At 42.0% G+C, this 27,991-nt stretch overlaps 1 protein-coding gene across 1 annotated transcript in view; it reads left to right on the top strand.

The window, feature by feature from the left end:
* b4galnt4a (beta-1,4-N-acetyl-galactosaminyl transferase 4a) overlaps positions 1–27,991 on the top strand; it is a 161,285-nt gene that overhangs the window by 95,020 nt on the left and 38,274 nt on the right. The window contains exons 4-7 of the mRNA XM_037767852.1: positions 2,671–2,766; positions 4,048–4,138; positions 5,830–5,930; positions 17,939–18,006. Of these exons, the coding sequence (XP_037623780.1) occupies positions 2,671–2,766; positions 4,048–4,138; positions 5,830–5,930; positions 17,939–18,006 (356 nt within the window). The remainder of the gene's footprint in view (positions 1–2,670; positions 2,767–4,047; positions 4,139–5,829; positions 5,931–17,938; positions 18,007–27,991) is intronic.

Raw genomic sequence — 27,991 nt, 5'->3', positions numbered from 1 at the left:
TGGAGGTCTCAGCAATTAGCCTGACAAATAGCCACTTTGTGCCCATGACTGCTGCCTCAGCTTGCCACATAACTACTTATTGTGCTGGTGGTGAATGTGTTAGAGTGGGTGCAAGTACATGAAACAACGCTTTCTGAACCTTCCAGTTTGTGGATTAGATGACTAGTCCATGGTGGCAGGACAACACAGAAGTCTGTCTCCGGTTTTGGATTAAGGAACAGAGGACAACAAGTGAGAGTGAAGGAAGAAAGTAAGAAAGGCAGCAGCAGCAGTCAGCCTGTCTCTTCTCCAGCCAATTACTGAATGGGAATGTGAGCTGACACGGTTGTAAAAAAAAAAGCTGTCGTTTGAGAAGACACAAGCTGCTGCAGCACAATCAAGCATGTCTCTACACGACACACACAACCAAGTAAAACCCCCTCCGTAAGAAGTCACCATCTCTAGACGCTCTGTTAATGTGAGCGTCACTTTATCCCGCGCTCCAAAATGAAGAATCAGAAGGAGACCAAAAAAAATGAGATGGAGAGAGACAGCGCAGGGAACTGACAGCCGACAGCTGAGCTCAGGGAAACCAAAGACACGGAGAGAGTTGAGAGAAATCGACAGCATTTGGCAGCACGCAGACAGAGATGGAGGGATGCAGAGGCAGAAATAGAGAGGTCAGAGGGAAGGGGAGACAACATTAGGGATAGTGGGCACTGAAGGCTTTAAGAGAGAGACAGAAGCAGCACTCACAGAGATGACATAACTGGAGTGAGGGAAAGTTTAGCAGTCATGGAAGCAAAGGGATAACAGGGTGAGTTTAAGGATGGAGAAACATTCCTGTTGAGGCCGGAGCACAGACAGAGCTCTCGTAGCGCTGTCACCCAGAAAATAGAACCAATTATACACAAGCAGCCCGCAGCAGAAAGACGACTTTACAGCCTGTAGCCTCTCCGGGGCTACACAGGGATATGTGTGTGTGAATAATTAGAGCCTTTTTAAGCTACCCTCTTATTATTTGGGGTGAGGAGGGGGGCAGGCCCAAAAAGGTTTGCTTTTAAAACCCACAGGAAATCTATTAAAAGCTTTACATAAGGTATATTTACACAGGGACTAGTCCCGTCTGCTAAATCTCTCTAACCTTGCTATGATCCCCCCCCCCTCTCTGCCACTCCCTTTTTAAACATCAGACACTCTCGTTCATCTTTCTGACTCCCTGCTTCCCTCTGATTTGATTCTGTCGACCCAGCAAATCCCTGTCTCTTTCTCTTTCTGTTTTTCATTAGCATCAGTCTTTCTGCAGGAGAAAAAAAAAAAAAAATCTAACAACTAAAATCAGGAGTCCCACTGCTTTGGACTGACATGTTTGCTCAACAAAAACATATCATGGTTAATGCATGAGCCAGTAATTGCTGCGCTGCTGTCAGTGTGCAGGGCACTCGGTTGACCGTAGTGAGGCGGGAGATAAATGTAAAGGACCACTTTGAGTCAGACCATCTGTTTGAACGCCTGTGTGTGATACTGAAATAGCACGACACCTTCCATCAACGTCTCTCTCCTTTAAATGCACACATGTAGAGGTGTTTACCCTGGAAGGCTTTCCTGTTTTACCCCTGTAATCCGTCTGACGAAAGCACAACAGGATTTGTGGCTATGTGTGTGTGTGTTTTTTTTGTCACAGGGGTCACTTTCCCTCTCATGATTGATTGGTTTGACAGCTCGCACTTGTTGACTACACGGCTAGCAGTTAAAGGCTACCTTCATCCGGCCAGCTGTTGCTTTGATCCTACCAGGAAACCCCGCTGCATGGTATCGTACTCATTTGGCGAAGAGTCAGCTTACGTCTCAAGTTCTGTGTGATGTTCTAAATATCTGTGGTGGTATTATAGTGGCAGCCTGCTGGGACTGCTGTCACGCATTAAAGGAAGGCATATGTGGGTACAGTATGTGGTACAGTTGGTTGATCATCCAGTACGAAATTTTCGCGTTTTCAGTTCATTAAATCACTGAGACAACCCCCTTAGGCTTGTTGTGCATGTGTGCAAATGCATGCATCTGCACATGTACCCTCCCCATCCCTCCATAGAGTATTTCTTTTTTTTACATTGTATGTGTTCCAAAACACTCCACTTCCAAAGCGGCGTGACACGCGAGTCATCGGAGAGTCATCTCTTCTCATATATGAGCAGACCCGTGTGTGTGTGTGTGAGGAAACTATACCCCCAAGGCAGACCGGTTTCACCATCTGTCCTTGCTGTGTCCTGTGATTTCCCTGTGTAATTCAGACAAATGTCAGACTACGGGCAGGGGATGAGCTCTGACAAACTGCTCCAGACATTCTCAGTTCACACTCTCCCCCTCCTGATACTCCTGACAAGCTCTCTGTCACCTTCCCTTATTCAGGACAGTGAGAACATTGCAAACTTCACGCTGTATTCACATGTTTTCACCAAGAATTCATTTTCCCTCACGCGGTGGAGAGGCATTCAGAAATAATATACTTTTCAGGGCAAAAAAAATATATCTACTGAAACCAGTGCAAATGGATTTTTTGCTTTCAGAATGAGACCTCCAGTAGCTGATGTACTGAAGCATAACCTGCCTATTTGATAGCAAATGTGATGCTGTTGTTGCTGCCTGCGTGAACTAACCTGTTTCCTTTTTATGTGTGTGGTTGTGTGTTGGCAGTATAAGGGTCAGGCCAACCTGCATGTGTTTGAGGACTGGTGTGGCTCCTCTATAGCCCAACTCAGAAAGAACCTGCACTTCCCTCACTACCCTCATGTAAGTATAACAGATTGACCCTCTGTCTGTTACTATTCTGTATTGTTTTTATGGGCTAAATGTATTAACGCTAAAGGCTAGGGCTGTCAAAGTTAAAGTGATAATAACACGTTAACGCAAATTTGTTTTAACACCACAAATTTCTTTAATGCATTAACGCAGCTTGCAATTTTTAGGTTATTTAGGTTGTACCAGGCTCAGTTTTAAAGCTAGATGAAGATAATGGCATCATATGAAACTATAAAACCTAAAGAATCCATTGGCACCAACCATGTCATACTCTCTTGTTGTGAAGAAGGCTAAATAACGCTCCGAGGAAAAACTGGCATGGCTATTTTCAAAGGGGTCCCTCGACCTCTGACCTCAAGATATGTGAATGAAAATAGGTTCTATGGGTACCCACGAGTCTCCCCTTTACAGACATGCCCACTTTATGATAATCACATGCAGTTTAGGACAAGTCATAGTCAAGTCAGCACACTGATACACTGACAGCTGTTGTTGCCTGTTGGGCTGCAGTTTGCCATGTTATGATTTGAGCATATTTTCTATGCTAAATGCAGTACCTGTGAGGGTTTCTGGACAATATTTGTCATTGTTTTGTGTTGTTAAATGATTTCCAATAATAGATATATACATACATTTCCATAAAGCAAGCATATTTGTCCACTCACATGTTGATAAGAGTATTAAATTCGTGGCAAATCCCCCTTTAAGGTACATTTTGAACAGATAAAAAATGTGCAATTAATTTGCGATTAATCACAATGAACTATGGACAATCATGCAATTAATCGAGATTAAATATTTGAATGGACTGACAGCCCTATTAAAGGCACATTAAATTGACTGTTGGCAAAGCCTCTGGCCCCTTAGTTACTGTTGTTACACCGGTCAGGCTCTTTGTTATCACACAGCACATGTGCAGTTCATAATGATAACGGTGGCAGATTTGCAACTAGAAATTTGTAGTAACCTTTGAAAAAAAAAGGTCCATATCTTCAAACCGATATAGAGAGAAGCAGGTTTTTCATTTCCAGCCGGTGACCATCGATTTTGTGGCTGAAATGTCACAGTCGCTAGCAGATCTTATCAACTGTTTCCAGCTACCTAATTAAGCTAAAGTTAGCTCCATGAGTCAGTTGAAAATGCCACAATCGCTGGATGAGAGAATGTTTCAGTTAGTGGATAAAACATTTAAAAAAAAAGCTTATTCATTAATTTATTAATGCAACAACTGCTTCATCAATAATCTGAATGTAATGCGGTTTCTCGTTGCAGGCCAGAACCACGCTGAAGAAGCTGGCCGTTGCTCCGAAGTGGAAGAACTACGGCCTGAGAATATTTGGCTTCCTTCACCCTTACAGAGATGGTAACTAGCTCATCTTATTAGCGTGTCCCTCTTCTGAGGCTGAGGGCCTTGGAGCATGTGTCCTTTACAAGAGTAGACAATTTCCACAGCCCTCTTAATCCAAGCTCTTGAGAGCCACTAACATAGTGAATATTCACATTTTTCTCACTGCAGGACCCCTCGTAGTCCTAACCCAGAGCCCAGTTGCTATGGGAACTGAAAAAGCCTCGACACCCAAGTGCCCTTACACAAATTGCAGAATATGAAGTTATTAATTAAATTACTGTTCATTTCGGTCTCTTATGTAGCTTTTGCTGGTGTTATAGCTCTCTCCAGCTGACGGCTCAAAGGTCACACTATCTTCAGGATCCTGACAAGCACCTTAACAAGTACTCTTCACCTCACACTGCCAGACGTAACCTTTTACACACTGTTGTAGATTTCATTGTTAAATAACCTGAGTTACTTGGAGGGTTTTCAAGGTTACAGATGATAAAAACTGCTCAATGTAACAGTCATGACAGGCACCCTATCCATAGGCCATTAGTGTGTCCTTGAAAATGCAGCCGCTCTTTAATCAATCTGATTTAGTCACACATATTTAATATGTGAATTATACTTAGATTCCACCAGGTACTATTTACGTTTAGTATGTAGTTTAAAACGTGTCTCTTTGGAAAATTCCTACACACTGTAATAGAATATTGACTTATTGACTTGTACTATATACAAATATATCTACTCTATTCTGCACAATACTGTTTGCCAGTCTCAACACATACTGTGATCTCAGTCTTTAGAAGGATGACAAACAACTGCAAAGTCACCCAGACATGCACTCTTATTTTTCACAACATAAAAAGAAAGTGTCTCAGGCATCAGCTGAGGGGGAAGTAGCTCTATGTAGCTCCTACTATTAATAGTTTTGCCAGACAAACACTTGTTTATAATCCACTTTTATATTTAAAGATAAAGTGTGTAGGATTGCAACCAACTGAGTAACCCTGCGCTCACTCCTCCCTCTCCAAGACTGCGGTAACGTGAGCCGCCGATTGCAAAACCGTGGCAACATTGTTCGCCTCGCTCAGAGGCCATCCAACTCTGCAGCTCACATTACCGCAGTTTCAGAAGCGTGTCAGAGAACCACGGTGGCCTTCAGGTAACGTAAAAACGTGAAAGGCTCTCTCTAGAGCCAGTGTTTGGTTTGTCCGTTCTGGCTACTGTAGCAACATAGCAGACTCCGTGAAGAGGACCCGCTCCCTATGTAGATATGAAGGGCTCCTTCTAAGCTAACGAAAACACAATGATTCTTAGTTTCAGGTGAAAACATAGTTATGAATATTATATTCTGTTTCTGCTAATAGATCCCCCAAAACGTTACACATTGTTCCTTTAAAGATGATGTTAATAATCTTAATTAACTAACTTTGGCTGCTTATTTTCTTTCCGTGCTCCTTATGGTTTAGATCTGTTCACAAATCACATTTCCATTCGCATACTGATTGAAAATTCAGCGGCGGTAAAACTTTTGATATCGGTGTGGCCAGATGTGTCATCTCTGACCACGGAAGTCTGGGCATCAACTTTTAAGTGCATTTTTACACCTAAGAATCTTATTTTATGGGGCCATGCCCTATCTGATTATACTTATCTGGGATCATACATATCTGCTTCCACCAACGCACACTTTGATCATGTTTTTCCCCCTACAGGTGATTTCCAGTTCTCGGTATCGTCTGATGATAACTCTGAGTTCTGGCTGAGTCCTGACGAGAGCCCACTCAACGCCAGACTGCTGGTCTATGTAGGACAGGTAAGCGCTGAGCTGTGCTGCATTGTTGCATAACATCTGAACCACAGAAAGAGCCACTCCGCTAAAACTCAACAAGGTCCCGGCAATTTTATGCTTTGTGATTCTCAGCAAAAACTATTTCCAAGTACAATCCCTGGCTTTAACTAATATTGCTCAGCAACACGCTTATACTGCAAGTAGAAACTGAATCACCTGGGGCCTAAATAGTTTCAAACTCCTCAATGTCATGACTTAAATAGCTAAAAACACTTTGTATAATATATACCCCTGGGAAAGCACTTCCACGGCATAATATGTGCAGGGAAGCCAAACCCTCATCATTAGACTACATAGTGACTTTATTATCTGATATGATATCCAGGCTGAGGGTGACTCACAGCTCTAAATGGCATCTAATGGATTCCCTTCCTTTCATGCACAATCATGCACACGACGACAGATTGGAAATGAGAAATTATTCTATAGTTATTAATGGGATAGTAAGGGTCAAAAGCTATTAGACTAATATTGCTATGATCCGCCATCACATGCAGAGACAGTTGCCCTCAGTAAGAACAGTGGGTTCCGACCAGTCAACAACATATGCCTTTTATTCTGCCAGTGCTCAAGACACTGAGCGATTTGACCTTGTTCGTCTTTAGTAATCACCTGCTCACCTCATGTCACCATCCTAACTCTCAGGCTATCACTCACCTCCAACACACAGCTCAGAATCCTCCTGTAGAACATCCTGTGAAAAATGGTTTTCTTTTCCATCTATCCTTGAAGCACCCTCTGCCCGCAATCCAATAGAAGTCAACCTGTGCTGCTCCTGCCTTCACTAATAAAGTTTGATCGGCGAAACCTTCGTAAATTTTTTAAGAAGCGAAGGATGCATGAGGTTGAACAGTGTTTGAACTATACACCATGTGAGTGCTCTGGGCAAATATGTGTTAAGAGCAAAGGTCCAGCTATGGAGCTATCTGTATTCCAACAGGATGTGAGATGTCACCAGATTTCACCGGGGACGAGATTAATTAGCCGGCCGCGAATATTGATGTGACATTTAGCGGTGGAGAAATATCATCGAGGTAATGGCAGGGGAGCAGTGCTATGGCCAGAGATCACTCATTCTGCCACCGGCTGACAGACAGGGCTCGCTGCCTCCACCGTCTTTAGAGACACATTGTGTTTCACTGATAGAAATCCAACTCGCCGCTCCGTTCCTCGTTATGTCGCCCATCTGTCTGCATGAGTCTAGGGGAAAAAATGACAAGTAACAAGTTGTTTTTTGGGGGGGATTAGGACCTGGAATATTATTGACATTTTTGCACAACTTTTATAACTTACTGTTTCATATACGCTATATACTGAGGTCTGAGGTCCTTACACATCACAGATTATATGCCCAAAAGCAGGTAATGCAGTGCTCTGCTAATCTTAAAAGAAGGCTTACTGCCAAGGCTGCTCTTAAGACCTTTAGCTCTGAAGTGGTCTAAAAGTTTTCCTCCCACTTTTTTAATGCTACTTAAATTCTCCTAATAACTCATAGCTGTTGATACAAATTAGAAAATTACAGTTAATCATGTCTGTTTTAAATTAATAGATTAAATATATAATAATTAAAGGCCACCTTTTATGTGGGTGTCCTAACAGCATTGATGGTAAATGTAATGGATTGAAGCAATAAACTCCTCAGTGCGTGCTATATTGGCCCAGAAAGCTGAGTTTTCAGGCGCAGAATCTGTTGCTCTTCTTGCATACAGCGCCGTCATTTGGCGTGACAGTGACGTAGTTGGACGCAAGGAAGGACTACAGGCCTTGGATTTCTAGTCTCCGCCTCTGGGTAGCCAGGGGGCGCTGTGCTCAAGATGCCGCTCAGAAACAGAACTTCCTAAACCTGTTGTGATTTCCATTGTGTAAATAGTTTTAAAAAAAACAGAACTTCATTCTCTTCGCTCGTATTGCAAACTAACTACATTTCTAAAAGCAAAAACGTCCTAAATTATGAGTGCGGAGGATGTTGTGGACGAGGATACATTTAACAGTGTTTTGGCTGACTCGGCTAGTCAGCCATATTTATTGGAGCCAGCGTATGACGTCAAAGAAATGCAGCAGAGAGCGGCAGAGGCTGCGGCTGCATTAGCCATGCAAGAGGAAACATATGGCCGGCGGGGACCCCGGGCGTCAGAAGCATACAAGGGCGCAATGCATCCTGGTGCATGTAGGCACTGCCGGCATGGCTCCGTGAGCAGGTGAACTCTATACTTTTCCTGCCAATATAGCAGCACTGAGGAGTTTATTGCTTCAACTGACTACATAAAAAAAACATTAAAAAAAAAGACTAATTTCGCCTTTAAGTGAACATTTTACAATATACCCATCTGTCTTTTGGAGTATTATAAGACACACAAACTGGCACATTTTCTGTGGTCTGTCTTTACATAAGACAGAAAAAAATATATATTGAAAAGAGTCATTGCTTTGTTGGTCTCACTTGTTGCAAGTGAAAGTTCTTGTAAACTCCTTTCAAAATATACAGTATGTCTGTCTTTTCTCAACACATACGGTACTTTTATATATATGTAAATATAATAAAGCCCAATAAAGAACATCTGAGACAATGACTTGAACCTAGCATGGACTAGGATGTGAGAGGGATCTCATTTAATTGAGTGAGCTTCCTGCAGAGTGTGTGTGTTTTATTTAATGGCTAGTGAAAAGTCCAATGGTTTGGGAAAATATCCTTAAAAGTTTCATGAGGTGTTTTGTGCTTTGGCAGGCTGCTGGAGTTATTCCAAGAAGTTAAGGAGAAGGTATCTAAATTTTATAAGCAACGAGTCAAATTTGACCCCCTAGCATAATGAAACCTCGCTGGCAGAAACACATGCAGTTTTAAATCATCAGAGTGTATGTCCGTGTCAGTGTCTGAAGGTTTGTATAGTTTCTTATCTTTGCTCATACTAATGGTTTTACTGCATTTCCTGCTCTTTTCCTGACCTGACTCACTGCTCTTAAAATACACATTTTAAAGGATTGTTACTTTATATTTCAGTGGTCACATGAATGTCGTCCTTGATAGTGAACTGGCTATATATGGAATGTGCTGCCATGAGACATTTAGCTGTGTTAGGATGAGAAGCAGCGAGCTGAAGCGTGTCCGTGGCGTTTCCGTGGAGACCCCTGTCAGCGTTTCATGGCTATCTTTGTAATGATGTACCGGATGCGATTGATAATTCCTGATTCACCGCAGGGCATCTTAATTAAAAGGTGACGTCATCTACGGAGGTCCATTTCTGTTTTTCTCACACACACACAAAAACTAGTTCTCTATAGATGCCCTTTAATCCTGATTCTCATGCAGTTAATTTCAAACAGACCCAGAAAGACACAATTGACCTTGTGTTATGGTTGGTTCCTCTGTTCGGCCCCTTTCACGTACCAGCTCGCTGTGGTCAGTGCATTGGAGGGGAGAGAAGTGGGGTTTTTAATAAGAAAACTCTCCTAAGACCTGCTGGGACATTATCTGTGCGCATATGAATGTGAGCAAGGATCATCCATTGTCCTGCCATGCCATTAATCATATTTTTTTGCCCGCGGCTAATCTGTAACGAGATTTTCCTTCAATCAGAATGTCCGACAGCTCCCGCAGAGCTTCCCACAGAACCAGACCGGGGCTCGTGTGATATCGAGAGAGCCGTAAAGCATGTGTATATATGTGTGTGTGTGTGTGTGTTCATGCACCGGTGTAGTGCTCATATCTGTGTGTTTGTGCAGACACGTGCCAGCACTGATGTATGTCATATGTGATATGATACTTGTTTTGTCTGGTTCAAAAAGCAGACGTGAAAAAAGACAAACACACAGACAGGGACACACAGGAAACTGGGTCGGGGAAGTGTAATCGATATTAGACTCGACAGCAACAGTAGCTACTCATTCTCAGACAAACAAGACTGTCACTAATAGAGTGCTGCAGGAGTCCAAAAACCCAGAAATGAGTTATCATTTTAACACTTCCGGTCCCCTCGTCTGGAAGTCAATGGTTATTTTTAGTTTTTAGTTAAGTGCCTGAAATAAGGTCTGTGATTAACACAAGCTGAAGAAATTGAAAAAACGTTTTGTTCTACAACGTAAAATACGTAAACAAATATCCCACTCGTGAATTTTGAAGCCGTTTTGTGTCTTAACAAAGGCGGTTGCTAACAAGTGGCTAAATGAGACTACTAAATGTCATCACGCTGACTTGTAACCGCTGTTACAGCCTCAAGTAACCTCACGTGTATGCAACCGTGATGTCGTTCATGTATAGCCGTGTATAACGTTAGCTTTTTACTTCTGGCGAATGCATTTACAGATAAAAAATCATAAAAGTGGTTTTCATTTGTGGAGATTATCTTGCTGAACAAAACGTGTAAGTATCACAAATGTTTGTTTGCCACAGAGCTTATCTTCTACAATAATCTAAAACCCAATGGAAAAATGTCATTGGCTTTTTGTTGAGGGAACCAGGGTGATGCTGACTTCCTGGTTGACCAACAAAAATACGTCATCCCTGGAGCACTCTATAACAGGCACTATAAACATCTTAGCTTAGTACCGAACATTAAGGCACTAAACTGTGTTTAGCAGTTGAACGTCTCTAGAGCCGGTGTTTGGTTTGTCCAGTCTGAGCTACTGTAGAAACATGGCGGACTCTGTGAAGACGACCAACTCCCTATGTGGATATGAAGGGCTCATTCTCAAACGAAAACATGATTCTTAGTTTCAGGTGATTATACACTAATGAAAACATAGTTCTGAATATTATATTCCATTTTTGCAAACAGATCCTCCAAATGTATTGTTTCTTTAGGAGTTTTGCTCCAAAGTGATGCAACATCTGAAAACAAAACACCCACTTTCCCACATTGACAGCTTGGGTCATCATAGTGGATTGATGGAAAAAGGTCAGTTTTCTATTGGACTTTTTCACCAAAGACAAAATAAATAATAAAAAAATAATAATGATGGCTGAATTCCAATTAGCTGCATCACTTTCAGGGTCCTGCTATTGTGCATGTTGGCTCACTGTCACTCTGTCATGTCTTACTGGGACACTTGAATAGAACGAAGCCATCGTTAATGTTATTAGTAACGCTTGTGCTTTACCTGCTATGACAAATCAAAATGCCTGCCGCATGTCTGGTGTTTTTCAAATACTTTATTGCCAGGTAACAACATCTGTCTAAAGATAATAAATAGCACATTTTGGATTGAGAACCATGACAAGCGTATAATGGGCTTCATTCTTTGTTGAAGTTCCAAGTTGAAATTTCCGAACTCCATGCATCTAGTAATCCATTTCAAAAGATAAAAAACAAACGGGGTAGAAAATGGAATGCCCCCCCGAGATAAAAATTTGAAACCTGCTTGAGATAGGCAATCCATCACAGCGAGCAGCACGTCATGCCTGTTTTTATTCTCGTTGCAGTTACGTTAGTGTTTGCACTACGTTTGATTCAAACTGCTCTAACAGCTGTATAACCAGCCATTGATAATGTAACTTTGACAACAATAAAAACAGACATGAGGATAATTGTGATGGATTACCAGACTGGAGCCGGTTTGAAGTATCTGCAGATTGATGTTATGCCAGACTAAAATGAATGAAAATCAGTGACTGCCTCGAAGGAGTGAAAAACGCCGTTGAAAACCTAAGCTTCATTCCAAAGGACTCGTCTCATGAACACTGTAAACATGATGCCACTTGAAAGCACCGAGTATTTCTGCTTAATGAGACGAGTGCACCCAGAGGTCACAATCAAACCAAAAACTGTTGTGCGTCTGTTGTGCTTTTATTTTCACATTGAGCTGATTGCAATTAGACCAGTGACTCTGTTGTCTGACTCTGTACCGAGGTCAAAGTGATGTAGTCAGTATATTTTTTAATATCTTTGAGTGAACTCACATCCGTCCCATTCTTGTGATATCTCAGGAACGCCTTGAGCGAATTCCTTCAAATCTGGCACAAACATCCACTTGGACTCGAAGATGAACTGATTAGATTTTGGTGGTCGAAAGTCACTGTGACCTCACAAAACATGTTTTTGGCCATAACTCAAGAATGCATATGCTAATTTTGACAATTTCACACAAATGTCTAACAGTGTGTGACCTTTTGGACAGACATGGATGTAAACTGCACTTTGCCTTGATGGCAGAGACATACAACCACGAGGCGGTAATTCTAGTTCTTTTCTTACTCTTTTCTCCGTAGTAATCTATTCAGTAATTCGTGTTTGGGGCTTGAACTTGTGCCGGGATCGGAATGAGTGCAGTCAAGTGTGAATGATTTATCAACTAAATCATAGAGTAGCAGGGTCAATAGTCTTATTCACAGCAGACATGACGGACGTGAGTTGTCATAGCAGAAACAACACAAGTGGAATTAATGACATTAATGAAGACAGTGAGCAAGAATGCACAATGATAGTGCCCTAAAACTAAATGGCATGCAGCCATTAGTAATAAGACTGATTAATAAGCAGGGGATTGTGATGTATGAACAGGTACAGTATATTGAATAGTTGTAGTCCTTAAAAGAGTGGAAGTTGCTAATCCCTCATTAATGTTATTTATTTATATATTTTTTGCGTTGTCATAAAAATGTTATATATCATATATTGTTATATATAGGCCTGCTTGTGCAGCTTTCTCGGGAACTGCTCATCCAAATAACTGCACACTCGACACTTTGCTTCCTTGGGTCCTGAGCAATTCACCCACCAAGTGTGAAGTCGATCGGATGAACGGTTGTCGAGAAAAATACTAAGAAATATGTCCCGTAGATCTCCGGTCTCTCTTTCTGTATCTGCTCTTGAATGTGAGGGACAGAGAGCGAGCTATTACCAGCATGCAGGTGTAACAGTTAATAGGGGTGCCCTCTGCATACACTACACAGTGTGTACATAACGCACTAATAAATATGTCCAGTAGATCTCAAGAGCTCGCACTTGACACTGCACTTCCTTGGGTCCTCAGCAGTACACCCGCCAAGTGTAAAATCGATCGTATGAACGGTTGGAGACAGGACAGTCAGACATATATAGAGAGAGACAGAGACTGCTTTCATTTCAGTCTCTTGGGCTTTCTGTCTAGCTTCCAATGTGTAAAAATGGGCCATTATTTTAGTATTTTTCACTATATTATTTAAAGTTTAACTGTAGAATTACTGTCCTTTCATTTGATTAAGTAAGTTGAATAGACCTTTCTCACTGAGGACAGTTTTACTTGCTGTAGCAACAAAAACACAGGTGTACCTAAAAGTATAAATAATGGGTTTTAGGGAGCGAACGTGCACAATGCCAGGGTCAAGTCACGGACACAGCTAAAAGGAGTGTAGCCATTATTCCGACAAGAAGAATGCTGCTATTCTTCTCTCAAACATTTTTCCAAATGTCAGGTTTCCTGTTTTTCTGTTTTCTGCCAACATGAACGGCTGCATGAAAGCAACCAGAAACTGTATGCAGGCCTCGCCCCTCACACAAAACTTTGCAAGCCCAAGTTCAAATGAAAAACACACACCGAAGGCGAGACAGAATAAGAGAAAGAAAACACTCTGAAGTTATCGCACAGGTCAGCTGTTTCTCTACAGTATAACTTCTCTCTTCTCGTATGGAAAGAGGAGTAATGTCTCCATAGCTCCATTACACACTCATATTTCTCATATGTCTTGACCCTGTGCTGTGTTTCATTCTTCAGTGTTTCACGGCCAGTGGCCATCTGAAATTAGTTTTCTCCAGGTACCTGCATATGTGGGTGAGGTTCACACAGAGACACAGAGTGTGTGTGTTTGTGTCTGTGTGTGTGAGAGAGAGGGAGAGGTTACGTTAGAGCGAGCTTGGTGTATGTCTGCTGGTTTGTTTGTCTGCTTTAAGTTTGAGAAATTTGGTCCCCAGGTTCCCTGCCTTATTTCTCTGAGGAGACTTCTGATGTAGAAACAAAATAAGACAATATGTCAGTGAGGGGGCGGGTTTTAAGATGCGATATGAAGAAGTTGCCCCTTGTGCCTCCCTGGCTGCTTGCCTTCTGATTTACCTACCGCCTACTCTGGTGAGGACTTGGTGCTCTCAATAAGCAATGACTCATCGTTCAGTGGGAAATCATGTCTGTGTGCATACGTGTGTGTGTGTTTCTCAAGTCTATACCTCATGTGCACGCGTACCTTGGAGAACATCTGCCACTCTCATCAGCTGAGGCGCTGCACGTACTTCGTCCTCGTAACAATGACTTTGATCCTGCCATTGCTCACGTAAAGCTGATTAACCATCTGACAAGGAAGAACAAAGGAAAACCAACCTTTAATTTTGGAAGGAGATTTGCCCCTTGACACTAATGCTTTTCTCCTTTGTGTGAAGCTATATATTTGAAAACCCTCAATTTATACCTTTTCTCAAAAGAATAAAGAGCATCTAAAACCCTGTGGAAGGAGATTGTTTGAATTACTGACAGATTCAAGTGATACATACGTACAAGAGATGTTCATGAGCTACTGTATGAATTCAGAACCTTGTAAAGTATATTTGTGCTGGGAAAAGGTGTTGCATGAATCACAAACATTTGCAAAGAATGTGTTACCTGTATTGTGCAACGATATTCCTCTGTATGTAACATTATGAATGAGGAAGTCTGGCTTTAGAGGTGAAAAGGTGTTATAAATATCTTGGTTCAGGCATCATATAAGATGAAAGTGCTTTTACTCATCACAACAGGACATTTACCTTCATGTTAACTCGTCTGCTTGCTGCCGCTGAAGTTGAATTTCCCCTCTGAATTTTCATTTTCTTTGGAAACAAATGAAATGACCATGTTTTTCTGCCTGACACATTTTTTTCACTTATGTCAAAATACATAATATAAAGATTTACCACATTTAGAGTCAGCACCAGATAACATGACTTGCCGAGATGAATATTTTTGCCCGGCTGCCTCTGCTGTGTGATTACTCTCTTTTTCATCTGAACAACTGTTCTTTCCAGAGAAAACAATTCACTCGCAGGGAGAATATAAACATGCAAGTACAGTAACTACAGAGACATTTTCAGCAGTATTGTCTCACAAGTTTCCCATTTATATTCAGTGCAAAGTTTTAAGTCGCAGCTTCTTTTTTTTTCTGTGCTTTGAAAGATTTTAAAGTTCTGCTGAGGTTCCTACTCCATTCAGCTCTGATTTGTCAAAGTTATTTAACTTTCACTGAAGGTTGGCTGCTTCTCTTTAGATAGCAGTCACACAGAGTTTATTTTAATGATGATTCTTTTGAAGGAGACTAGCTCAAATGAGATTCTACTCCACTACCTTCTGCGGTCGTGAGCTGAACAAACGATAATGAAAAGTGAAAGCAGTCGAAGAGTTAAATGAGTGTCAGCTTTCATTTATTTATGTCGCAAAACAAAGTGTCACAGTACATGCTCAAAATGACTAGTATAGTGACGCACAAGTATTTATCTTCCAAACAAGCGGAGGGCAATACAGAAGAAAGCAGTGGGAGTGTTGTGACTGATGCAGATCATTTTTAAGTGCGGCATTAACAGGTCGCAGTGTTGCTGTATTGATAGGCAGATGTAATTGTTTTGCTGAGCTGACTGGTGTCCAAGAACCACATGAAAGTACGGGTGTAAATTCACCCAAAACGCATTGAGGACGGATTGTGATCCGATCGGCCAAACCCCCTCCAGAGGCGGTCAGGGATGCATCATGACCACATTGAACACAAGTAAGAAAGTAAATGCAATTGTGTTTTAAATCTACATACAACAACTACTAGGGTTGAAATACGTAATGCTGGGGCTGTCCTAAGTACCATTTTTGGGGCTTCGGAGCTTCGTAGTAATCAACAGCAAATATTCAAAGCTTCGACCGGGTTTTGGGAGGCTCAACCTGCAGCGCTCTCTCAGCCTAGATTACCATCACTGCTCCGTCTGGGCTCAGCGTCTCCTCTCCTCATCCTTCTGTGTGTGCGAGTGTACACGTATCTCTTTAAAATCACATTTGCGGGCCCTCTCCCCCCTAAATGGCGGCGTTTTGAGGCTGATGTGTCTGCGCATTATGCAACGCCTCTCCTGCAGTGCCAGGCTGCATCCTGTGCGTATGCAGCCTTCCTCTCAGCCCTTTCAGACATATATAGCGATCGAATCTCAGCGTGGACACTGGAGACACATATTAATACCAGTTGTAAATGTATTCAGGTTAAATCATATCTAGATACAATCTGGATACAAGACAGATTTTAATGTAAGGTGTAAAGGGGGTCACAGGTGGTGGGGAGTACTTCTGCACGTGTGAAAAAGTTGTAGGCCTATAAAGTATTTTGTGGCTCCAGATGGAGCAGCGCAAAGTCTGATATATTGCCTCAAGTGATTTTGGGGCTTAAGACTAGTTTGAAAATGAAACAAATCTGGGTGGATATTAGAAAGAAGTGAGCTTACCAGATCTCATTTGTGCTTGAGGCTAGAGTCTACATTACTAACAACACGGCTGAATATCCTATATCAAATGTATGCAAAGTTACAGGTGCACTAATAAATCAGTGGAGTGCTCTTTTAACACGGTCTGATGTCAAATGGTCCACAAACCATCTGGTGCACACCGTTGTCCACGAACCATTTACTATGAAATATAACAACCGGCATCGGCATATAACAATCAGCATCACATCATTCATGAGTAAACATCCACTTCAATGTCCAACATCTGTCAACTTCACATAACCATCATTGAAAAATCAACACAAAGTCATTTGCTGCCATTATTTGAATGTCAATACACATTTAAATATGTATTGGTTGGAAAGGAAAGTTTCCATCTTAAGTGTAAACTTAGTAAATTAAGTTTAGCTTAGTGGGCTTTAATCTACTACTTTACTCACTTTTTCATTAAAATCATCTCTCCCAGTGATTTAACTTCTACCGTTCTTCCTGTGCCGGAGGAGGAATATGTGAGGAAACTGTTGGTGTGGAAATGTACTACGGCAGCAGCATGCTGTGGGCTTTGGAGTGAAGGCACAGTGGCGCACATTGTGTCCTCGTCCTCTTCAGCCAACTGCTTCACAGAGACTCTCAGAGGCTTCAGCACAGCCAGGGGCCTGCTTGGTTTTGGACAGACATTACTGCCTGTTTTTTGAGGTTTTCTTCCCATAGTGGCTCTCTTCTCATGCCAGCAAACACGTTCAGAGGTGCCATTGTGTAATTGCCATTTCATATGTGTGTGTGTTATTATCTCGTAGGTGTGCGTTACTGTGTGTGCTGCTCGCTGTGAAAACATTGCGGTACCCAGAGTGAGGATCAGCAGCTATTTACAAGCTGAAAGGCTCTTGTGATGTGTTAACACCACGCGCTGCAGTGTTTTCTGACCAGTTTCGAACCCAGAAGTGTGGCCAGCACAAACAATTAAAGGCATGCTCACTGTGATCTTTGCCTTATTCTTTCATTATGGATCAGCAGCAGCAGGGGCCCTAATTACTCGCGTTGGCTTGCTGAGGAAATGAATGGGCACTGATTCGACCGCGGGGCCGAAACGAGAGCCCCAAGAGTCCCGATGAGCCGGCTTCTTAGACTCAATATTGGCAGGGAATGGCTCTTTCTGATTTTCTGTCTTGTTTATAGCCATTCGCTCTCATCTGTTTGCTCACTTTGCCCATCATCTCCAGCCTCCTGATTGACTCTCCCGGTTGCTTCGGGGCTGTTATCTTGTTTTTCCAATTACTCTTCATTTTCCTGTGCTATGATAACCAAGGAAACAATCATTCAAAATGAGTTGACAGGGTCCACTTTTTGTAATTGGACAGCGCCCTTCCAAAATAGTGATTATCATCGCCTAAAAATCATAAAGTTGATGTTTTTTTTCTCTCTTTCTAAGATGGATTTTTCAGTATGAGTACTCTTCAGTTGCAAACCGTGCTTCAACATTTCTTATGCTGCTGCTCTCACACTGGTGCGCTCTCTTTCTCTCACACTCGCTCTGATCTGTGTCTCCTGTCTTGTGTGTTGCAGCTGGGTACAGAGTGGACCGCTCCAGGCGAGTTCAGCAAGTTCAGGTCCCAGTCCTCCAAGTCTGTGCAGTAAGTACCTGTGACAACCGCACACATATTTCTCAATGGCTCAGTTAATTCACTCTCCAGCCAGTGCAGATGACCGAAAGAAAGCCCTGCTAACATCTAACAATAAGCTTGACAAATAGGGAGCTTCTCTTAGGACCGGTTTTGTGGCTGTTACCGGTAAAGTGTCTCTCTAACTGTTAAGTAGCAGTTTGTACCGATCATGCTCTGTGTAGAGTCAATTCATGGCGGTCTGCAGCCTCTCTTATAACATAATTGCTTCAGAGGGCTTTTACTGCTCACATGGAGGAGGAAATCGATGGCTCAAGTGTTCGCTGGACACTGGAAAGCAGGTGGTGTGTCTCTTCTGTGTGCACACGTGTAGTTTCATGTGTGCACGTATTAACATATCTAGAGTGCTCTCATCAGGTGTCAGAGTGTGGAGGATCATAACAGTTGAACGGCCTCTAAATGTAAGATGAGAATGTATTAGCCTATCGGCTTCTCTTAGATTCAACGCACCTCTCTCTCCCTAATTTGCCACGAGCTGCTCGCATAAAAGCGCGCTTTAATGTTAGCACTGATCTGCAGTCACTTCGCTTCTAGAGTCATTGTTAAGTTGATACGATTATGCAACAAGAGAAGAGATCCTAAGAATGGTGCTCCTATTCCTTTGGGTTCCCACATTTGCCTGATTGGATGAAGATGTAGAGTGCTGGTTTAAATTATTCACACACACACACACACACACACACACACGCACACACACACACACACACACACACACACACACACTGGCAATGGTGTTTTTAGTGAAGGTTTAGAATATTTTAGCGCTTCTAAACGGTACAAGTTGGATGAAGAACGCACAGAATAAAGAGAAAGAAAAACTGTGTTTTGTTAATGTTTAATGAGTATTTACTGCTCAGCTATGGCTCTTTCAAAAGCTGAAAGCTGTGGGTGATGAATGCATTGTCAGTTTCCGTCTGAAACATTCTTATCATGGTTGACTGAAAAGTACAACTAGGTCAAAAGAACCTTTTGGTGCTTGGTGATGTGGTTTAAATCATTATACTTATATTAAAGGGAAATTTCACCACATTTTATGTTGATGTCCAATCAGTGTTGATGGTAAATGTAGTCTATTGAAGATATAAGTTCTTCAGCATGTGCTATATAGTGGCCCAGAAAGCAGAGTTCTCCTGCTCGCAAAGCCATGCGGGCAGTGCCTACATGTAGCAGGATCAAGGGAAGTGAAGTGAGAGGGCCAAATTGGATGAAATCAAAATGCAGCTGGTCTCAAGAAATCTAACTAATGGTTAAAACTTTATACCAGCACAAAAATGACAATTACCAACATAAACCACCATGTTCTGAACAGACACATTACAAACTAACCCCAACAAAAAGTTACCATTTGCATTTTGGAACATAAAACCGCAAACTTAACACAATTCTCAGTCCAGCACTGTAGGATGGGAAAAGTGGGTCGCCGCTACACACGTTGGCTAGAGCGGTGCTGTGCATCCAGCAACAAGCGCATCCAGTGAGTGCGCTTTCAGCTCAGCTGATCGAAAAAGGTTACATCTTGTAACTGTGGACTCCATTCTTTTTCTACACAGTGCAGCCAAACACCAGGCTAAAGCCTACACTAGGTGGGCGGTGTGGATGGGGTCTCATAACAGGTCGGATGGGTATGAGTGTTAAAAAAACCTGACATCACTATGGCACACTCTGCTCCGCTGGTTGCAAAATGTGGATAGATATATTATTCAGTGCCAGTTTAGTGGGCGTCAACCTCACGTTTACGTGTGTATTGTCGGAAAAATTGAATTGAGGCGTAAATAAATGCTTTAGTTCAGGTTGCGGTTATGCCCTTGAGACAGCTGAGAAGGAGCCGTGCAGACAGCTGATTTCAATGAGAGCGTATCTGCCCCCCCACGTCAGACACCCATGACCAGGATGCATTGTGCCGAGATCCGACCACCAGCCACATCCTCCTGCATGGCTAATGCAGCTGCAGCCTCAACCTCTCTCCACTGCATTTCTTCGGCTCCAATAAATAGGCTGAATATTCGAGTCAGCCAAAACACAGTAAAATGTATCCTCATCTAAAACGTCCTCTGCACTCATACTACTTACATAATACTTTCGGGTGCCAGTTTCACTTTTGGAAACATAGCTAGTTGCAATACAAGCAAGATAACAAGGAAGTTCTGTTTTGTTTTGTTTTTTTATTTTATTTAAACATGGATCTGACTACAGGTTTAGGACGTTTTATTTTTTTGAGCGGCATCTAGACCACGCCGGCCCCCAGATGGCAAAACTGAGAATTCCAAGCTGAAACCACCTGTAATTCATCCTTGTATCCAACTACATCACTGTAACGTCAAATGACGGCGCTGGATGCAGGAAGAACAGCAGCAGTTTTCTGGGTCAATATAGCAGCACTGAGGGATTTATTGCTCCAATCAATTTTCAATTAAATTAATTCACCATCAACGCTGATTGGACATCCACATGAATGGTGGCGAATTTTAATACGGATTAAAATATAATTTTGATATGTATCTCAACACAGCAAATTAATACAAAATCACATGCAGGCAATGAACCGTCCACTGTCACGCGTTATATGACACCAAACTGGTCCATGTGCAAAACAAAAGCCTCAAAAACGGATTTAGTTCTTCATAATCATTAATTTATAGAACATCGGCAGGGCAAAAGTAAAAACCCCCAAGTGGGACTAGAGTGCACTCACATGAAAACATACAGATTTCTGAAATATACATTCAAATGCTTGATGTGTTCTGGGAATAGTGATAAAATGTACTACTTTAATTGCTCATGAATCAGGTTGCAGTGCAGTGGTGACAGCAGCACTAGCAGGTAGCAGCAGTATTAATGGATGTGTGGAGCAGACTTGTAAATGAACCTCTCTCTTTGATGGCGGTGTGTAGGTGTGCAGTTGGCGCTCTGGAAAATCAGCTGATGATCTGAGTGGCACTAATGACTTCGTGGTCCTGACTGAATGAATAATATATGACCTAAATTTGTGGAATAGCAGAGTGATTTAAGTACCAACTTACCAACAAGTACTGCATCAAATTAAATCCTAATATCAGAACATGTTCCTTGTGGAGTTTTAGGGCTATATTTTTAAATGGAAACGGTATTATAATCCCGCCCACTGATACGCATTCATGTGCAAGACGCATGTGATGCATGTAGTCATGTTACGTCAATGTAGCGGTGCCCAACGTCATGCAAGAAAGACCACAAATCCAATCTATGAAAAGCAAATGATATGGAGGACATTCAGTGGATGTCTCTCACGGCACACTATATATTCTTTGCTTTGATTACTGTGTTAATTTGACATTGCTGTTAATTCAGTCTGATTCACCGCATCGCTCCGATGTCTCATCATGTGTCAAGGTCTTATCATAGCTGTTTATGTATCACTCTGACAGGGATTATTAAGATGCATAAAGCCACAAGAACATTTTCAATGCTCTTTAAAAACCTTACATATATTGAACACTCTGCCTCTTGTATAACGGTACACATTGGCACACACACACACACACACACACACATAATTAATGAAAATCCATCAATGCCATAAGGGACTGAACGCAGACCGGGACCTGTTGGCGAGTATTTGTGTTTGTCTGTGCGTAGGATTAATTGGGCCTGGTTAGCACAGAAGGCACACCAGACTACAAGGGAGCACAGAGAGATGACAAAAGATTTAGTAGAAGAAGAAGAGAGAGGAGGAGGAGGAGGCAGCTGAAAGTTTTTCTATTTTCTCCTCCTGTCTGACAAGCGTCTCGCGTTCTCCAACAATAACAAGAGCAGAGCAACCAAGCGTGGCGGCAGAATATAGCAGGAACATTAAAAAGGTTGTTCAGCTGAGGAATTTGTGGAGGAAAGTAACTAAGAACATTCACACAAGTATTGTACTTAAGTGCAATTTTGAGGTTCTCGTACTTTACTTGATTATTTCCACGACTTTATACCTCTACTCCACTACACTACAGAGCCCTGTGTTGTACTTTTTACTCCACCACATTTATTTGATAACTTAAGCCAGTAATTACTTTGCAAATTCAGATTAATAACACAAAGAATAATCAGTAAATAAATGATGATGATGAAGACGAGACTTTATTGATCCCCCTGGGGGAAATTCACAAGCTACCCGGCAGCACATAATGTAATTAAAATTAGTCCCACCACCTTTACCAGCTGCAACATTAAAGTGGTGTACATATTAATGCATTAATAATCATATTCCAATAAAATAATATTCTTTTAAGGTGCTAAATTTGAAATTCAGAGCATATAGTATCTATTGCCTCCACGCGGCTCTCAACATGGCGATGACTGAGCCGACGGCTCGCAGCTAACAACTGCAAAAGTGCTGAAGGTGTTAACAGTGCTTACCTGAGGGGGAACCAGAGGGCGCTATGTTTCTGTGACGCCCCCGCTGGTCGGGACAACATTATCAGCTGTAACCGCCGTATGAGAGCAGTGCAGAGTGGCGGCCGTGAGCTAGCCAGTGGGATATGCTCACATGCACGAACATGCACTAAAAGGCTGGCACAACGATGTAAACAAAGCACAGAGAAGCTCAGAATACAACACACACACAGAGGGAGAGCGACTTCATTCTCTGCTCAGGTAGACATTACTTCTCTATATCTTTACATAGCAAATAGTTGTTTGCTGCTATATTAATCAGAATCAGAAATACTTTATTGAGTCCTGTGGGGATATTGGGAATGCTCTGGATATCGTATATAGCACCTTTAAAGCTAGGGTTGGTAATCTTCTTCAAAAACATTTTTTTGTTATACTTGTTGAAATTCCCATTACATCCCAACTGCAATCAATAAATCAAATGCTCTGACAAATAAAGAGAAAAAAAAAACTGATATCTGTAGACTGTAATAAGATGAAATAATTAGATGGGCTACCTGCCTGTCTACCTGTGCGCACTCTGCCTGTGCACTCATTGCGCAACACTGGGGTCTTCCACAAGCTGCTAGCTTGACAGCTGTGAGTACTAACAATAGCCATGCTCGTTTTTTACATTCATTATGATATGTTTATGTTCATAATGATAATTTTGGGGGAGTGGCTTTGGAGGGAGGCCTGAAGCGACGGACTGTCGCCGACTTTCTCGCTAGATTTTAGGGAAATTTGGAGTCAGTGCTACCAGCTACTTTCATTGGAAAAGAGTTGGCAACACATGCCTGGGTTTTTTGGTTGGATCATTTAAAAAAATCTAGCGTACTCTTGCTAATTTCTCAAGATTACCATCCCTAGCTTTAATTTTGATGCTACTGTTGCACTCATGTAAAATTTTGAATGCAGGACTTTAACTTGTACTACTGTACTTCTACACTGGTATTGCTACTTTCACTGAAGTAAAAAGGTTGAATACGTCCTCCACCACTGCGAATTTGGGTTTGACATTGTATATTTTGTGACCTGCTACTGTGTGTTTGTGTGAATGGGTGTGTGTGTGTGGCTTTATGTATGTGTTTTGCGTCTGTATAAAAACAGCAGGATAGTTCCCTACAGTTTGGGCATGCTGTCAGTAATAAAATTGCCCTCTATAGGAGAGCTGTTGCAGAGAACATGCCTCCGCTGTGTGCTCTCTACCCCACTGAGAACTGATACAACAGTGATATTTATCACCCCACACACAAATACCCACACACCAATTGTTGCTCGCTACCTTCTCTCAAAATCTTTTTAATATTTTCTACCCTGATGTGTAAAATGATTCATGATTCCGCTGTCAGGTCTTGAAATATCGTGTACCAGAGATGAAACGGTTGGAAGGATTGTGGGATTTTACGGCTGGAAGGAGGTAATGACCGAAGTCAAATCCGTTTTTATTTCATGAAAGTCTAGCTTAAGATAATTAGACAAAATCTAGTTTGATGTTTCTGTGTGGGCGTCCGTGAGAGAACATGTTCACATTTTACTACATGCAAGCAAATACATGCCTCTGTGCATTAATGTGCATGTGTTTGTTGAATACCGTGACATTTGAAATTCCTCCCCTATGGAAACATCCCGTAGCGAAGGCAGTTTATTTGTCATCATCCACATGTTCCCTCTGCCGCACTGCGCGACATCCATCTCTCACACACCATTACACTCGACCTGTTTATAGCAAAGCTGATATGCTCCTGAGCGTGGCAAATCGTGTGTGCGGCGGGATTAATCGCCGTGCATTCATAAAAAGGTATTCTTCAAATTAGATGGGATTGAATTGAAATGAGCAAATTAGCAGTGTAGAATAGATCAAGATATCATTTTCTAAAAAAACAAAACCTATGTGAAAAGCAATAATAATCAGTCATTAGAAAGATCTTTTCACCTGGTAATTTAAAAAATTTGTAAACCTGACAGAATAAAGAAATAATTGAACCAAACAAACGTGGCGTTTCTAGAATATTACACTCAATTGTGTAGATGGAAAGCCACTGTGAAAATTATTAGTCATTACATACAAGGCTAGAGCTAACCCTTGGCAGCGTGATATTGTGCAATTTGTTATTGAAGAATAAGTTCAGGGCCATTTGAGTCTATTTACCGTCTCCATTTTGCCACAAAGCTGCAATTTAAAACAGCTTTCACAGTTTATGTGCTACTGTTCCTAGTTATTATCATATTGAGCCCATGAACAGGAGGAAAAGGGACAGAGGTGACGTAAAAATGGAGCATAAAATAATGGAGTTGAATGTTGCCGAGCATAACAGAGAGAGAGAGCAGAATGAAACACAACAGACACTCCCACTTTAACTGCTGTTTTTTTATTTTCTGTCTTTTTCTCACACTTTGGACTGTGGTTACTTATACGTCTCGGTTCATTGGAGCTGTTCAGCCGACTGTCGTGGAGCTGAGTGAACAGTGACTAATGGCTGCTGCAGGGTTGAATCATATTGTCAACGAATGAAACATATTGTTGCTGAAGGGGTGCACTTGAAACACTTCACTCGCCTGTTGGAGGTCTCCACACGGTGCAATCAAACTCTACTGAGGCCAGCAAATATACGTGCACACACACACACACACACACACACACTCATACCAAATATATATATGAAATCACCCTCCAGTTGGTGGTCCCTCTGTGGTTACTCTGCGTCATGGATGACTGCAACTAGAGCTTTCAGGTGCGCTGCCCTTATCTAAACTATACCACATTTTACCCATCAGCCCCTCATTCTCTCTCTCACACTTTTTATGGCCTTCTCCCTCTGTTGCCATAATGGCGTTTACATTTGGGGAGCTGTAAAAGAGGAAGAGGTAGGAGAGGGTAAGGGCTTTCAGTCGTGTGTGCATATGCTGTAGCGCAAACAGCACGCAGCGGAGACGCATGCTGTTCAAAAAGTGACAGGAAAGATGCTCCACCGGTGGGGTGTGGCCTTCCTGCTGCCGTGGAGTGTGAAAGTTTGTCCTATGGTGGCAATTTAAATAGAAGGGATGGACGGGGGAAGTAGAGCCAGTACACCTGTTTGGGAGATCTGGTCGCCATCCACACCACCTGGCTATGACCACCTGGAGGTAATGACTCACACTATTTAGTTTGTGTGTGTGTGTGTGTGGGTGTATCAGGAAGTTGTGCCTCGTTCTAATTTTGAAGTTTGCTGAATATAACTTGAGGATGAAGAGCATCTGTCCCTCTCGCTATCTCAATCCATCTCCCTCCAACTTTCTCTCGGCTTCTTTCTTTCTATTTTCTAAATACAAAACATTTGACGGTTCCAGCTTCTTAAACGTGAGGATTGCTAATATTTCCTGTTAATGGACATGTATTATGAATGAATTGATAATGGAAAATAATCGTTTGTTGGACGACATTCTGTACTTTCAAAATAAAGCCTTAAACTAGAAGCCATCCTACGATGGGATTGAACCAGCTGCTAAAAATCTAAATCTAAAAATAAGGCTTTAATTGGTATTAAAATGGCTTAAACCAGTCTTAAAAATGCCAAGACGTGAAGTATAGGATTTTTTTAATCTTTTTTTCTGATATTGCATTGTAAAATCTAAAAAATTATTGGGGTTTTTTTCCCAATAATTTACGAAATGCCTCTTGCATTGCTGTCCCACAGATCCAGATAGTGGAACCAACAACACTCATGTTTTGTTTTTGACCGGGATGCTCAGAGCAAACATTGCTAGCCCGGCAGTCCGCCGGGGCTAAGTTGACTCCCCACTGGACCTAAGCATTAGGGAATATTTTTTAATGTATTGTTTTATACATTTTTAAGTTTAATGCCTGCTCAGAATCCATGGCATTAAACAAAGTCTTAAATCTAACTTGCAAATGGCCAATGGCCCCTACCCCACTTCCTATCCTACTTCAGGCGCCCTTGCTGGGACCACACCCATCTTCAAACTCGGCCTTCATTTTGATCTCAACTACACACCTGTGCAGTTTCGTGACTGCATCTTATACGGTTGTGACGATATCATGATGACAAAATCTGTCCACAGACAGACAGACATCTAATCACCTGGCAAAGTACCTAAAACCTCTTCATGACCACATTTTGCCCTGATGACACACAGACACCGACTCACAAGGTGAGAACAATACCAGCATCGCTGTCACGGCAGGTAAACACTCAAACTAGACTGAATCAAAGTAAAGAAATACCAAAATGCTACTTTTTTTTGATGGCACCTACAACCTGACTTTTAAAATAATACCTGTGTCAAGTTGAAAGTGTCTCTGTGTCTGTCTAACTCTTTGTCTCCGCCTCTGCTCGTACCTGTGAAGTGATAGTTTGGCAGTGCCTGCTAGCTGCTGTCACAACAGCTTGATGAGTGACAGTGAAGTAGTCCGATGAGGAACCCAGATAACCCTGTCAACACTACCTCCGCTCTCTGACATAGCTACGGGAGCCTCGGGCTCTATAGACAACACCGGGGAGATTGACATTTGCTAAAATTCTATAAACTGAACTGTGCTGAGCACACTGCATACTGAGCTAAATCTGACGCCGTGCCGCTTGACGTCAAGTACCTCAGAACCTTTTGAGCGGCTCAGACTGGGTTGTGATTGACAGAAAGTTGAAGATTAGAAGGAATATTGTTTGAAAGATATCGGAGACTAATGAGCGCTGGCTGAATCTCGTCAGCACGGCGAAGAATAAGGTCAGAGTTCAAAAAATGCCATAAGGCAAATAAAACCGAAAGTCAATTAAGCGATTTCTGTGTGTTTGCATTCGCCTGCATGTGCTTCTGTAGATGAGCTTCCAAACATGAGAGCAACATGGTCTGTCAAGATTTTCACCTGCAGGTGTAATGATTGAAATTAAAAATGGCTGCTGCTGACCTTTGACAGCGGCGTGGCGAGGAGGGAAGGCAGGAGAGGACTCCGAGGTTATCTGGGCTGCCACAGCTGGCATTTTGAAGGAGCAGCTTTCACTTCACAAACTGCTGGAAATGACATTTACGCCCAATCCTCCTCAGACACGTGGGCGTTGATGTGTGTTTTCTGTTTGTGTGTGCCTTCTTACTGTCTTTAGGCCTTTTCTTTCTTCTCATCTTTCTTTCCCTTTCGTTCTTTTAACTTACTGCAAACGCTCCCATTTGTTTTCTATACGCATGACTTAACAAAAACCTCCGAAAGGCCGATAATAGTTGGAAGGCGAAAGTTAACTGTGCCTTTTCGCAACAACAATGAGGGAAACCTGGTGGAGAATGACCAGTTATTTCACTATGAGATCTCTCAGTATCTATAATTGAATCACTTAAGCACTGCTGGCTATTAGCTGGCGTGGAGACTCAAGCATTTAAAGAGAGGAAAGTATAGTACTGGTGCTCATCGTAGGAATACTGATTGAGCGTGGAGACGAGCTGAACGTTGCACCTGCTCATATATATGTATATATTCACTTGAATGTCGGCATGTTTCTGTCTTTGTGCACACACATCCCTGATTGTGTTTGAGCGTGAATACCAACCTTAA

Source organism: Sebastes umbrosus, chromosome 4 (genome assembly GCF_015220745.1).
Source record: "Sebastes umbrosus isolate fSebUmb1 chromosome 4, fSebUmb1.pri, whole genome shotgun sequence".
NCBI lineage: Eukaryota > Metazoa > Chordata > Actinopteri > Perciformes > Sebastidae > Sebastes > Sebastes umbrosus.
Note: the sequence above shows the minus strand (reverse complement) of the source record. Positions and strands in the feature narration are given on the sequence as shown.